The sequence below is a fragment of the Oryx dammah genome, unplaced genomic scaffold (genome assembly GCF_014754425.2).
Source record: "Oryx dammah isolate SB20612 unplaced genomic scaffold, SCBI_Odam_1.1 HiC_scaffold_18, whole genome shotgun sequence".
NCBI classification, from domain to species: Eukaryota; Metazoa; Chordata; class Mammalia; order Artiodactyla; family Bovidae; genus Oryx; species Oryx dammah.
Window position 1 is genome coordinate 45,047,620 of NW_024070202.1, and position 15,544 is coordinate 45,063,163.

Consider the following 15,544-nt stretch of genomic DNA (forward strand, 5'->3'; position numbering starts at 1 on the left):
AAAGATCTGGAAGAATACGCATTAAAGTGTTAGCAATAATCTTTGATGGTAATGTAAGGTTTTCCTTAATTTTGTTTATCTTTTCTAATTTTCTCCAATGTACTTATACTGCTTCTATAACAATAAATAGTTATTTTTAAAAAAGAACTAAAAAATTGTGAGTTCGCCACTTCTGTGAAGTAACTGATTACAGAAAGTCTGTAGATCAACAAGAAGAAAAACTCAGAACTGCTACCCATCTGGTGAAAGCATACCTGATTTGTGGATAAAGTACTTAAATAAATTTTTAAGTGCTTGGCTCACAAAGACAATACTAAAAAGTAACAGAAATGTCATTGAACAATAAAGGCAGGCAAGAGGCTAACATTTTTGAAATAGTCAATTAAAAAAAAAATACAAGTAAGATACATCTTGCTGTGTGCCATTCACCCTCCAAATCAAGCCTTGACTACTAGTATTTACCCTCAGGGGGAAAAAAAAAAAAACAGAACAACTTAGAGTCTAGTATTTAAAGCATGTAGGTTAACAATCACGAGAGGTTCATACCCCACGGCAGGCTGAACTCCTCCCCTAGGCCTCGGGAGTGGCGTTGGGCTCGGAGTCCTCCTGGGGAGGAACAGCCGAGCCTTCCTGTTCAGCAAGCGCTTCTCGGGCTTGGCTGCCTAAGACTGCGTCGTGAATGCTATAAAACAGCAGCTGCTGTAAGGCAGGATTTTCAAAGAATCGATTTCGAGTGAGGTCATTCACAACTTGGGCTATAAAAGAAAAAGGGAAAGTTAGCCCACACTCTGGGTGTCAGTCTTAAACATTAAAAAAATAACACTTTCACATAAAATATTTAAATGATATAAAGTAAAAAATCTCACCCCAATACTTGTCCTCATGACATCACTCCCCTGGTCAAGGAAGCTACTTTTATTATTTTCTTGTGTATTCTTACAGTATGTCTTTATGCAGATGTAAATATAAGTATATATTTATTATTTTCCATTACCCCAAAGATAGCATCATCTTTTGGTATGTATGTGTATGTATACATGTGTACATGTACATATATATAAAATTCAGGATTTATTTTTTACTTAATCTTTTCACTCTTTTTTTTTTTTTTTTTTTTACCATTACACAGTGTTCTATGTATGGTTTATTTAACTGGCCCCTTCTGTTTGACACAAATTGATTTTGGCCTTTTGTTTTTGTATACTGTGATGATTAATCATGTAATGTGTCATTTTGAGTGTGTGTAGCATGTTGCTGGATTTTCTGGGTTAAAGGTAAAAATGAATTTGTTATTTGGAAAGAAAATGCTGGTCTGGTCTCCATAGCGGCTGCTGCAGTTTGCACTCCCACCAGCAATGTCAGGGTTCCTATCCTCCCATAGCGAGCCTATAGAGCCTGCTGTCAAACATTTCCGATTTTTGCCATTCTGGTAGGTGAAAAGTGAAGCCTTTATGTGGATTTAATTTTCAAGTATTGTTTTAACCAAAATTTATATTAAAAATAACAGGCATTGCATGGTAAAACACTTAAATGATTTTATATAACTTTGTTATGGCAGCCATTAAATACATGATTACTAAAAAAAACCACAACTCCTTCACAATGATTTACTAGCTCCTTTCCTCAAATTCCAGTGCAAGAGGCCTGCCACAAGTAACCCAGGAATGTTAGTGCCTGTTAAGTTGCTAATTTCAAAGCTTAGTTTCAGAGTAATTTTCAGAAGAATATTTTTCATTTTCACCAAAACTAAAATTAAGGGAAAACTCTTCTAAGTGTAGTTATTAAAAAAAGAAACAAAACCAAAATGTTAAAATACCTCCCCCAAGGATGCAGAGAGATGAAGTTTTCTCTTCATGGATGCTGTTTAGTTTTTTTATAACAAAAATTATTATAAATATAATATGAATTCTGTTTTAGAAATAAATAAATAAAATGCCTCCCCATTCTAAAATTGTACTCACCACTGCATCCTGCTAAATATACATAAATACCGACATCTCCATATTCTTTCACAATCTGTAAGAACGTTGAAATAAAGTTTAGTTTCTCTTGACTCTGTGAGGTATCAAGAGGAAGTTTCTTTCTACTAATATGTATTTAGTGATATAAGGTGCTCTGGTTCATTCACTTGAGTGACTTTGCTTCAAAAATTATGCATTTTGAACTAATCATTTAAAATTTGCATTTTGTTTGATTTTTATATCAACAATAATGACTTGGAACATTGAAGAATTCTTGTTAAATTTTATTCAAGTGTAATAAAATCATTATGGTAATGACTTAAAAAAATCTTCTCAAAGAGATATATACTAAAATATTTATAGATTATATGATGACTGAGATGTGCTTCAAAATAAGAGGAGGGTAAAGTGGGTGTAGGGGATAAACGAAACAAAATTGGTCATGAATTGATAATTGTTGAAGCTGAGTGATGGTTACAGGGGGTTCATTACACTCTGCTCTTTACTTTTGTATATTTTTGTTCTTTTTAACAACGAAAAGTTGAAAAACAAAAGCAACAGCAACCAAATTTTGAGAGTTGAAAACCCTAGTTCAGTTTTCTGATTTAACTGATGGTGATTCTGGGCACAGAGATATTATCCTTAAAAGACTCCTTGAAGATGATGCTTACCCCTGCCAGAGTTTTTACACCAACAGAATCAATAAAATTGACTTGCGTAAAATCCAGAATGATGGTGTGGATGTTATCCCCTGGGGGCATAAATCTTTGCAGTTCCTCAGGAAGGGTGCTCTTGATGACTATTGGGGGGTATTTTATTTCATTCTCGTCTTCCTCAGGCTTGGTGCCATCTTCTCCGTCTACTTCGGCATCCTACGTCAAAATCAAACCAAACCAGAATTCTATAAACAACTCATATTTTGGTTCTGAGAAAGATTTATGAGAGAAAAATTAATCCTTATATTCTCCAGTTTCTGATTATAGCAGATCTCTCCTAAATTACTCACTATATTCCAGCCTTGTATATGACAAAAAAGGATATGTACCCAATATTCAATTTTAGCTGTTTCTTTTTTTTTCTTCTCTTCCTCTATTTTTTCCTTCCTCTTCCTCTAATGAAACCACTTTCTTTACTATTCATATCCATTTTCCTCTCACTTCTAAAATAGCCTTATTAATTTCAACATGACAGACCACAGTTACCATAAGACCAAACAGCAAAAACCAGTCTTTGAGGTTTTTTTCCACTATCAGCTGAATGAATTTCTGACAAAGTAATAATAGTAACATTTATTAAGGTACTATGTGATTTTCATTTCTAAAAATCACATTTTCCTGCCTATCACTACTTATTTCAGAAGCATTCTCATAACTGACCTTATTATGTATTTTTAATATATGAAGGATACTTACCTTATTTCTAAGCTTTCCTATTTTAGACTTCATGCTGTGTTAAAAGGTGAGGGGCATGCAGATCAAGAGTAAAGGGGGAGCATGCAGATCAAGAGACAAAGGGAAGCTACACTGAAGGGACTACTCACTACTCTGACGACGGTCGCGTTGGCCATGTTGGCATTGCCAACTTCCTTAGCATATTTCCTCATTGCCTTTCTTCTTGCTCCCATTATGAAGGCCGGGTTCACTCCAGTCTTTACAGAGGGCAATAAATGCAAAAATCACTTCTTGCTCCCAGAGTCCACCCAAAGCAATTAATCTTTAATTCTCTCCATCTGATTGTTTTCTATGCCAAGTTATCACCCTAACCCTTGCTCTACCTCTCTCTCAAATGCCCTGAACTGGGTTACTCCCTCATTAAAAGAACATTGGTAACTTTTCTTATTCTTGGTCTTGATTCAAGACAGCCAGAAGCTAAACATTAAAGAGAATTTTAATGTGGACCACTCTTTTAAGGTCCTTATTCAATTTGTTACGATACTAGTTCTGTTGTAAGCTTCGGTTTTTGGCCACGAGGCGTGTGGGATATCTTTACTTCCCGACCAGGAACTGAACCCACACCCCCAGCACTGGAAAGCATAGTCTTAACCCACTGGACCACCAGGGAAGTCCCTGAAAAGAATTTTAAAGTAGTGTATTACAAACTTAGATCTCTCAGCTGTTTATATTTAAGAGATTGTGTGGGTTGACTGGGAGGTTTTCCTCTTTAGCGGATAGTGTGGGGTGGAGTACTAATCATGACCAAAGGAATCCATGTATTCCCAAGAATGAGAAACTTAATTTTTTTCTAAATATTCCTGAAACAACTATATGCATATATTAAAAGAGAAAGAATGGTGGTGTTGGTTACTCAACAATTAAAACGTACTTAATTCCATCCACTGACTTGTATAATTGCAAATCATTAAAATGATAAATTTTAAGTTATATTTTACTATAATTAAAAAAAAATAGAGATGGAGAGAATGAAATAGTATAAATGGTATATACAGACATGTAAGTGACCCTCACATGCCTATCAGTCTTTAGATTCCGTCCTCAGAAATAATCACTCTTAATTCTTGTGACTCACCTTTCTCTTTAATGCATTGCTATATAAGTCACTATTTGCATAGTAAATTGGGGCATTTATTTGGAAAATTTTTATTCCAGGAATTTCTTTCACCTGAAAAATAAAATGTTAGTGAATTTAATATATGGAAATATTTCAGAATCAAAACTTCAACTGCCTCCCTTTTCCAACTTGAAAATTAATACAGATGTTGCCACAGACCCTTTGACAGTGTTTAAATAAAATAATGCCAGTCTAGCTGACCTGCTCATGTTCTGAAGGAAGGCATGTTGAAGGGAAGGCCTTCGAAAATGCACATCTTCCCATTTCTTTTAAAAGTCTTTTTTTCATTTTTTTTAAACCATAAAATACAAAGAAGAAACTGAAAACCATTAAAAAAGCTAATCTAGGAGAGGGGAGCTGCCACTCAAACTGAGAAGCAGTCACATAAAAAGAACAGAAGTTTATATTGGTTTATTCACAGAATGTGGGTAGGAGTCAAAACAGACTCAGGTGAAAATTTTATCAAGAAGCCTCGTGAAATTCTGGAATGCAGTTGGAAACAGGTAATTAAGCACATAATTCTTTGGAAGGGGGAAAATATACCAATCCTACCACAAGTCTAATTTATTAATATCTTACAGTGAGTCTGATAACTTCTTCCCAAACACAAAACAAACAGATAAAACCAGTTTAAGACCTTGTAAAAGATTCTACATAAGAGATTCCACATCAGGAAAGAAAATTCAAAGTCAAGGATATTTTAAGCCATAGTTTTAACCACTAAAAATGAAGCAGAAAAAAAAACGAAGTAGGAGAATTCCACAGCTCCACCACCTACATTGTACAATATTAGACACCTACATTAACCAATATTAGAATTTTATCACCCATTTGAATTCATCAGAAGGAAATTACACACACACAGACTACCCTGGCAAACAGTCTTGGTATTTTGTAAACATATACTTTAAGTCCAAGAATATATATTTATCCTCATTAAAAAAGAGGAAAAATATTATTAAGAGGCTGTGTAGCTGATGTATAAACTATAAAACTGAATCCAGACAGTAAATGGAAATTCAGACTTTTCACTCTGATCACCACACTTCCCACATCTCCACCCCTAACTCTCTATCCTGAATAAAAATAATACTTAATAAGCCAATCATATCATATGCTTACAACCATTTAAAATGATAGAAAAAAGGACCTACCTCCTCATACGCATCTATATCAATGTACACATCGGTGTCAGGAAGCTGCCCAAGGACTTTGTAGCTTGGACTGCAGACAGAGAGGGAGTATGTTAAAATACTATCATGCTGATGCTCAGGTAGTGATGGAAACACAAGATTCTGCACATTTGCAAATCCTGTATGGATTTGCTAGTGACTTCAGGGATATCTGGTTCTTTTCTCTTTTCGTTTATTTGGTGCTTTTACGGTCATTTTTCAGAAGGGCTCCACTTACATTTGCATTCCCTGTACCATCCCAAACCTGACACATCCCACACCCCCCACCCACAGACACCTCACACATACAGTTTACATACACAGCACATACGCCTCACACCACACACACACACACATAACACCACACACATGCTCGCATATACCACCCACATATCACACACACAATCTGTTCCAGACAAAAGACTTAGGGATTTAAAGATGGGAGGAAAAATGAACTGTGCAGAGTTCAAACTATGTCTGGGACATGATCTCATGTCACTCGGTAGACAGAATTATCTTCCTGCTCTAATTCTAAAACAGGAGAGGGGATTTTCATTTTATTTGAAATAAGAGAACTGACTTGTGGAGCAAGAGGTTGGAGGATCAACAGAAGGTGTGGGGAGAAAACAAAAATCTCAAATCAGCATAGGAGTTTCCTTAAGTTTAGTGTGAATAGATTTTTTTAAAACATATTTAATTGAAGGACAACTGCTTTACAATATTTTGTTGGTTTCTGGCATGTATCAACATATATCAGCCATAGGTATACATATCTCTCCTCCCTCTTGAACCTCTCTCCCACCTCCCACCCCATCCCACCCCTCTAGGTTGTCACAGAGCGCTGGTTTGAATTCCCTGAGTCATACTGCAAATTCCCACTGGCTGTCTGTTTCACGTATGGTAGCGTATATGTTTCCATGCTGCTCTCTGGATCTGTCCCACCCTCTCCTCCCCACCTCTCTGTGTCCACAAGTCTGTTCTTTATGTATGCGTCTTAACTGCTGTCCTGCAAATAGGCTCATCAGTACCACTTCTGTAGATTCCATGTATATGTGTTAATATTTGTTTTTCTCTTTCTGCTTACTCCACTCTGTATAATAGGCTCTAGGTTCATCCACTTCTTTAGAACTGACTCAAATGTGTTCCTTTTTATGGCTGAGTTACATTCCATTGTATATATGTACCACAGCTGTGTACCACAGCTTCTTTATCCATTCATCTGTTTATGGACAGATAGGTTGCTTCCATGTCCTACCTACTCTAAATAGCTGGGGTACTTGTGTCTTTTTCAATTATGGTTTTCTCAGGGTATATGCCCAGAAATGGGGTTGTTGAGTCATATGGTAGTTTTATTCCTAGTTTTTTAAGGGATCTCCATACTGTATTCCATAGTTGCTGTATCAATTTACATTCCCACCAATAGTGAAAGAAGGTTCTTTTTTCTCCACACCCTCTCCAGCATTTATTGTTTGTAGATTTTTTGATGATGGCCATTCTGATCAGTGTGAGATGGTATCTCATTGTAGTTTTGATTTGCATTTCTCTAATAATGAGTGATGTTGAGCATCTTTTCATGTGTTTGTATGTCTTCTTTGGAGAAATGTCTGTTTAGGTCATCTTCTGCCTACTTTTTGATTGGGGTGCTTATTTTTCTGGTGTTGGGTTGCATGAGCTGCTTGTATAATTTGGAAATTAATGCTTTATCAGTTGTTTCATTTGCTATTATTTGTATTCCTACACCTAACAACAAAAAAATCAGAAAGTTATTGCAACAAAAAGAATAAAATACATAGCAGTAAACCTACCTACAGAATCAAAGAGTTGTATACAGAAAACTGTTAAGACACTGATGAAAGAAATCAAAGATGATGTAAAACAGATGGAAAGATAGTCCATGTTGTTGGGTTGGAAGAATCAATAATGTGAAAACGACTATACTACCAAATGCAGTCTACAGATTCAGTGCAATCCCTGTCAACTTACCAATGGCATTTTTCACAGAATTAGAACAAAAAATTTCACAATTTGTATAGAAACACAAAAGATTTCAAATAGGCAAAGCAATCTTGAAAAAGAAGAATGAAGCTGGAGGAATCAACCTTCCTTACCTCAGACTATACTACAGAGCTACAGTCACCGAGACAGTATGGAACTGGCACAAAAACAGAAACACAGACCAGTGGAACAAGACAGAAAGCCCAGAGATAAACCCACGCACCTATGGGCACCTTATTTTTGACAAATGAAGCAAGAATATACAATGGGGAAAAGACAGTCTCTTCAATAAGTGGCACTGGGAAAACTGGACAGCTATGTGTAAAAGAATGAAATTAGAATGCTTCATAACAGCATATACAAAGATAAACTCAAAATGGATTAAAGATCTAAACATAAGACCAGAAACTATAAAACTCATAGAGGAAAACATAGGCAGAACACTCTATGACATAAATCACAGCAAGATCCTCTACAATCCACCTTCTAGAATAAAGGAGATAAAAACAAAAATAAACAAGTGGGACCTACTTAAACATAAAGGCTTTTGCACAGCAAAGGAAACTATAAACAAGGTGAAAAGACAACCCTCAGAATGGGAGAAAATAATAGCAAGTGAGTAGATTTTAAAAAATTACTTATTGATTTCTGTGGCTGTGCTGGGTCTTAGTTGTGGAATGTGGGATCTTTCATCTTCATAGTGGTATGTGAGATCTTTAGTTGCAGCATGTGAACTCTCACTCACAGCATGTGAGATTTTGTGTTCCTTGACCAGGAATTGAACCCAGGGCCCTTGCATTGAGAGTGTAGAGTCTTAGCTCCTGGACCGCTAAGGAAGTCCCAAATGAATAGATTTTAAACATTATTTTTCAAGAACACAAATTTCTATATCTTTAGAGTCTGGCTCAAAGTAGACAGTGAAATGATGATAGGTACTATTTCTTAAACACCTGATATTACCTTATTATAGCCCATTAAAAATATACTGGGTTTATTTCTGCTATCATGTAGAAAAGAAACTGAAGTCCAGTGGGGTTAGGTGAGTTGTTCAAGTTAGAGAGCTTGGCAGACACAGAATTTGGCTCAAGGTCTTTTCTTTGACATTTCATGGCCTTGTTACCATGCTCTGGTATTCCTCAGCATGTATGTACAACTGCTTTGTGAGTTAGAATCCATAGCAGAAATGTCACAGGTTTTTCTAGGTGGGTTCCCTCAACAAGCATTCAGTGAACACACAATCATGTGCTGGTTCTGGGCTCCAGGAATCTCACCTCTACAATTAAGTTGCTCGTGTTCACAGTCTAGTGATGACTGTGGACAAATATAACACCAAGGACTGATACTGTAGACAAGAAGAAAGGTTCTCAGCTGAGTTCACAGTTAGGATAAAACCTTTTGAAAGAGACTCAAAACGCTGTCCGTATGTTGCAATCTAGTTGCCAGGGGGCAGGGGTGAGTAGGGGTTAACACATGGACCACAGGTGGCAACAGTGGTAAAGAACCTGCCTGCCCAAGCAGGAGACAAAAGGGATGAGGGTTCGATCCCAGGGTTGGGAAGATGCCCTGGAGGAGGAAATGGCAACTCATTCCAGTATTCTGGCCTGGAGAATCCCATGTACAGAGGAGCCTGGAGATTTACAGTCCACAGGGTAGCAAAGAGCTGGATGTAACTGAAGTGACTTAGCATATGGACCGCACAAAACACAAGTAACCTGGAGACATGCGAGGTGCTGGAGGACCAAAGCACTGTTGTGGGCACACAGGGGAGGATGAGAGCTCTCTGGCTGGGTGAGTGGGGTCTTAGTGTATGAGGATTTCAACAGACAGATGCGGAAAAGGTCTTCCTGACCAGCTGGAATGCACTGATAAACCTCAGGTCTAAATACTCCTTGTTTCTTTTCTAATCACCCCAAGGAGCAAGAAAGTCTCTCTTTATGAACTCTGATGGGGTTTTATCTGGCCATTTTTTATGTTTATTATCACTGTACCTTGCTTATGGTTACTGAAGCACTTATAATCATGTATTTCAATTTCTTGAAGATGGATTATAAAATGCTCTTTATGAATTAGCCTCTGGATTCACAAAAACTCATATTTGAATCATCGTCTACCACTTGCTGTATGATCTTAATCAGTCTAGGCCCCTGTTTCCACGTCTGTGAAATGGGGATGCTAACAGTCATCAGTCTATAAGGATGAAATGATACAAAGCATGGATCTTTGCACAGAGCCAGGCACATAACCACAATAATTTAATGCCACCATTACTTCATTACCATGATTAGCAGCAGCAGCATCATCATGAATCTATCATTCTTAGGAGAGTGAAGCCTTTTTGAAGGGAAGGGCCATGTTTTATCTACTGCTCTGGTCTGTATCTAAAGTCACTGTTGAAGTGTCAGGCAGGAAACACACCCAAGCCAATCTGCACTCTCACCTCTGTGTTCTGTAAATCACAGTCAGCAGTGCGATGATCACAGCAGTAATCAAACCATAGTCCAGTCCCAGGAACAAGGAGGAAACAAAAGTGGTAAGCCAGATGGTCTAAACAAAAGACAGAGAGCTTTAGGTAGAATCATGTGAAAAACTTCCTGAGTCACACACACACGGTACTTAGCCTTGCTTAACTGGATACTGCATATAATAACTGGCCACAGTAACTTATCTTTCTCACATTTTTACCAGCAACAATTCATCTGTTGCTATGACATACTCACCTAACAATCACCTTTGTTACTTACCAGCTCTATTTTGCTGGTTCTCCAGAAAAAGGGGAGATCTGAGAATTGCATAAACATTCCTTTCAGGTTGACGATCACAATGGCCGACAGCACAGCCTGAAACACAGCACATCCACACATGCCTCCCCTCTTGTGTCCAGAGACCCCCTGGACACACTGTGTCCTCAGGAGCCTTGCTGGCCCCTCACTGTCCTCCTGCTGCCCTCCCCACATCCTCTATCCACTCACTTCCTACACAGCAGTGATGGTATGTTTGGAGCCAAGAACACCTGGATTTTCAGGACTTGGTTAGCTAAAATGGGCCCTGGAAAACCAGGTTTATATCCTAGTAGCAAACCTGTATGGTGGCCAAGAGGTTTAGAATTAAATGGTACTCAAGGAATGATTTCCTCCATGGTCTTCCTGCATCATGAGTTTTATACACTATGTCGTTCCTAAGCTCTACTAGGTTAAATGTTTTATGAGTGTAGGCCATCTCAAATTTTTAATAGCAGTATAAGGTCATAAAAGATCAGAGAGAAGGGACCTTGGAGATAAGCCGAACCCAAACCTCTGCTTTGCAAATAAGGAAACAGAACCAGAGATGTTGAGAAGGCTTCCTGTAGGTCCCAGGTATTGGCAGATTGTAGAAGAGGATATCGACCCTAGTGTTGACCTTTTTTGCTACTACCCTTCTAGGGTTATAGTAAAAATCCACGAGAGTTACAAAAATGTCAACTAGTAAAACTGTAAAATCTCTACACATGGAAAAATCTCTCACCAAGTCCAGGGTACACACCTGAGGTAGTGATTCAAAGAGAAATCCAGTGGCTAATATGACCAGCAGAATCATTAATGAAGCCAAACAACCTGCAAGCTGGATGAGAAAAGACACATGGAAGGGGCTTTTAGGAGACTTGAGTGAGAAGTGGGACATAGGTTCCTCGTAGTCTGTTGAAAATCACTATGGAAAGATATGGCTTCACATAAGTCATCCATACCATTACATAAACCTGTAACTGTTTCCCACTCTATTTCTGAGGTTTTGGTTCCTCTTACAGCCTTCAGGTGAAAGTCGCTCAGTCATGTCTGACTCTTTGTGACCCCCATGGATTATACAGTCCATGAAATTCTCCTGGCTAGAATACTGGAGTGGGTAGCTGTTCCCTTCTCCGGGTGATCTTCCTAACCCAGGGACTGAACTCAGGTCTACCGCATTGCAGGCGGATTCTTTACCAGCTAAGCCACCAAGAAGTCTTTTAGCCTTTAGACAGAAGCTGAAATGCTTAAATACCCTGAATGAAATGCCCATGCCAGTGGTGGAGAAAAGGAGATATATGGTGCAGACCTAAGACACACAGGGGCCAGAAGAGTTCAGACATGGCTTTATTGTCCATTTGCAGTAGCCATGTGTGGTTATTTCAATTGTAAAAAGTAAATTAAATAAAATTAAAAATTCAGGTCTTGGTTGCACTAGCCACATTTCAAGTGTTCAAGAAGGCCATATGACTAGTGGTTGCCATACTGGAGAGCACAAATATTGAACATTTCCATCACTTCAGAAAGGTCTATGGGACGGGGCTGGCAATCTGCCCACACTCACTCTCAGGCTTTCATGACAACATCCTATGTCTGAACCTTGAAGTTTACTCATAGCCAGAAATGTTAATTTTTTGATTTGACTGGCGAATATACTCCTTTTCTGCAGATTCAGTTCCTTGTGATTTGCTTCAACCAATCATGCCTTTCTCTGATTCATACACAGCTCACTGGAGCATGGATCTTCAGGCAGAATACAATCAGATTAGTTTCTTACCCAAATCACCAGACCTTAGGGGCCAGCTGCATACACACCTGTGTCTTCCCTCCAGTTCCCTCCTGAACAAGGCTTCGAGACAAGGAGCATGAAATTGAAAAAGTCTGGAAGAGTGAGCCGATGGAATTGCACAGTCCCAGGGCAATGAGCTCCTTTTCCATATGGAAGGAAAGCACAAAAGAGATTAGTTATTTTTCAGGAAGACAGGCATGATGACCCATTTAATGGACATCTTCAACAGTATGGGCCGTCTATTCATTCTCTTTCCAGATATAAAAATCTGTTTAGCATGAATTCAAAATAGGAATTATTGCATAATTTAAGGTGGGAGAAAAACATTTTGAATTGTTATTGCGTTAGAGATAAATGCTGTGATCATCACCTAGCCCCCTCTTTCTTAAGCACATTCTCTACATAATGAATATTTTTGCTTTTTAAAGAAAACTACAGCAACAGGGACAAAATATTTTTGATGTTTAAGAGAAAATTATTGGTGGATAGGACTACTGGCATCTTTTAAATGCCTGGGCTCATGTTCATCCAGGAACCCATGCCAGTGTCCTCTTTGGACCAGTGAGTGAGTCCTTATCTCAGGGCAACTTCTGGTCTTCCTAGTTGGATCACTGTGTCTCATACAAACACAGAACATCTAGCCTCCTCTTAGAACTACCCAGTGTTACAGTAACACTTCAAGCTAAACTAATGCCTCATGGTATTCAGATTAAATAATTTATCTGCAGCTGTCTTATAAAAGAAGGGAGCAAATAATATATTTGAGTGAAGAATCATAAACTCAAAGTTTAATGAACAAAGAGAAAGCTTCTGAGTAGAGTAAAAATGGTTCTGGAAAAATATTAGATTCTCAAGCTATGAGCTTTAAAGTAGGGACAGCACCTAGAGGAGTTTGGCAAACTGTAAACTTCAGAGTGGAGATTTCACCTACTGATGAGGTGAGGTAGGATTCAGTACCTCAGTGTTCTGATGATTTAATGCTTGGAGATGGAAATGGCACCCCACTCCAGCACTCTTGCCTGGAAAATCCCATGGACAGAGGAGCCTGATAGGCTACAGTCCATGGGGTCGCAAAGAGTCGGACATGACTGAACGACTTCACTTTCACTTCACAGTAGAGTAAGATGACCACACCGCTAGGAAGCATCTGCAGGAAGTTAATTATTTTTACCTGATTGCCATCAACCTGGTAGCCATGCTTATTTGCCAAGGTCTTGGCCATTGAGATGGTGACTGAGAATCCAACGATGGCTATGGCAATGGCATCCACGTACACAAGGTGGAAGAGGCTGGTGTCTGGATTGGCTGGAGGTAGCAGCCTGAAAAGTGAAGCCGACTTTAACCTGGGTGTTGTGACCACTGGAAAAAACCATGCAGCTAGAGGGGGGCATTTTAGTGGGGGGAGGGGCACTATCTGCAGATGAGGTAATCAGCACTTGGGTACTTGTTTCAGCAAAAAGCAGGGCCCTCTTTGAAGCACAGGTTCTTTCCAGGCCCCACTCCCAGAGTGTCAGCTTTCAACCTGAATGGGTTATCAGCAGAGATCCAATGCCATTTTATTTAGAAAAGGAGTAACTCCATACCTCACAGCTCCCCGTATGGCAGGTGTAAGTAAGACTCAAGAATAGGAAGAAGAGAGGGTCAGTGAAGCGCTCAGATGCCCCAAGACATTCAAACCAAAACGGAGGTGAGGAGGGAGCTGGACAAGGCACTGGAGAATTACTACTGTCTAAGCAACACCAGGGAGAAGGCAATGGCACCCCACTCCAGTACTCTTGCCTGGAAAATCCCATGGACAGAGGAGCCTGGAAGGCTGCAGTCCATGGGGTCACTAAGAGTCGGACACGACTCAGTGACTGAGTGACTGAGCGACTTCCCTTTCACTTTTCACTTTTCCACATTGGAGAAGGAAATGGCAACCCACTCCAGTGTTCTTGCCTGGAGAATCCCAGGGATGGGGGAGCCTGGTGGGCTGCCGTCTCTGGGGTTGCACAGAGTTGGACACGACTGAAGCGACTTAGCAGCAGCAGGCAACACCAGGGATACTCACTGCTCTCCCTTGCTATTTGATGTAAGGACTCTGCTTTTTTCCCCCACATCCCTTTAGGTGAGTTTCTAACATGGGAAAGGAGCAGCAGCAGATTATACTTCTTGGGTCTCACCTGGGAACCCTAGGAGTCTGGAGGGGCCATAAATGTGACTCCTGGAGCTTCCTAATGGGGAACCTAATTTTGTGGTCCATTCCTATAGTTTGGAACCTTTGTCCTGAAAGAACAGGATAGGTATTCCCTGGAATCGTATGGGGGAAAGGGCAGTAGAGGTTTTCAAAGGCACTTGCTCCAATTCAAGGCATTGGGCTAAATAATAACATCAATTAATGGATGCACAGTATATTTTTATAGTCATTTATTAGGTGCTTCTTTTTGTGCCAAGTTCTGTGTCTACCTATCTCTAATAGCACTGTGGGCTAGGCACCATTATAATCCCCATTTTACAGATAAGGAAAATGAGGTATAGTGAGGTCAAGCAATTTGTCCAAGATCAAATGACTCAGCTACCAAGTTCAACAAAAACTGTGAAGAACCTGCCTCTCCATGTTATTTCTCATGCTGTGTCATATCATAATGATGAAGGGGTTGTCTCAGGCTCTGGGGTAAGGGAAAGGGAGGGGAGCAAAGGAAAGGAACCTAGTATGTGTTAAACTCAAGTTTGTCCTTACAACAATCCTTTTAAATAGGTGTCATTATTATCCCAATGTATAGGTGAAAAAAATGGATATTTGCAGAGTTAAGTGATCTGCTGAAGACAGAGCTGGAATCAGACCCAAGAGGTCTGACTATAGAACTTCCTGTCTTTCCCTGCAACTTTGCTGCATAAGCATTAATCAGGAGAGAAGGCATGGCAGCAGGTTTGGGTCTGAGGAATAAGAATATGAGAAAAGATGCATGCAGCAATGAATTAAGAGAAGTAAACCAAGGAACGTGATATATTGCCACGAATGGGATCTTTTAACAGTCATCTATCAATTTCTGGACACTGTATTGTGTATTTAAGTGTGTGTGTGTGGTTAAGTGTGGTAGTTACAGCAGTGTTTTCAAACACAGTCACTAACAATTCCTCCCTTACGTGTGTGTGCTGCTCCCAGATCTAGATGCCGTCTGTTTCCCCTCTAGTTGAATCCAGGCTGGCCATTTGATTTGCTTTGACCAGAACGTGGTGGGAGTGATGCTGAATGAGTGCAGTAAGCCACTTGGCAGATTCTGCTCTTCTGTCCTGTTGCCCTGAGCCAACACACAGAGA

General features: G+C 39.4%; 1 protein-coding gene across 2 annotated transcripts in view; it reads right to left on the minus strand.

Moving 5' to 3' along the window:
- Positions 1–486: 486 nt before the first annotated feature.
- The window catches only part of SLC26A5 (solute carrier family 26 member 5), a 36,491-nt gene continuing 21,433 nt past the window's right edge, over positions 487–15,544 (minus strand). Inside the window, exons 8-18 of one of the 2 annotated variants that reach the window (XM_040260779.1) lie at positions 13,416–13,563; positions 12,271–12,384; positions 11,216–11,293; positions 10,438–10,533; positions 10,134–10,240; positions 5,684–5,753; positions 4,488–4,580; positions 3,502–3,609; positions 2,633–2,833; positions 1,962–2,016; positions 487–755 (exon numbers count right to left, since the gene is read on the minus strand). In XM_040260779.1, the coding sequence (XP_040116713.1) occupies positions 571–755; positions 1,962–2,016; positions 2,633–2,833; positions 3,502–3,609; positions 4,488–4,580; positions 5,684–5,753; positions 10,134–10,240; positions 10,438–10,533; positions 11,216–11,293; positions 12,271–12,384; positions 13,416–13,563 (1,255 nt within the window). In that variant the 3' untranslated portion in view covers positions 487–570. The remainder of the gene's footprint in view (positions 756–1,961; positions 2,017–2,632; positions 2,834–3,501; positions 3,610–4,487; positions 4,581–5,683; positions 5,754–10,133; positions 10,241–10,437; positions 10,534–11,215; positions 11,294–12,270; positions 12,385–13,415; positions 13,564–15,544) is intronic. The other variant, XM_040260780.1, reaches the window with a different exon arrangement.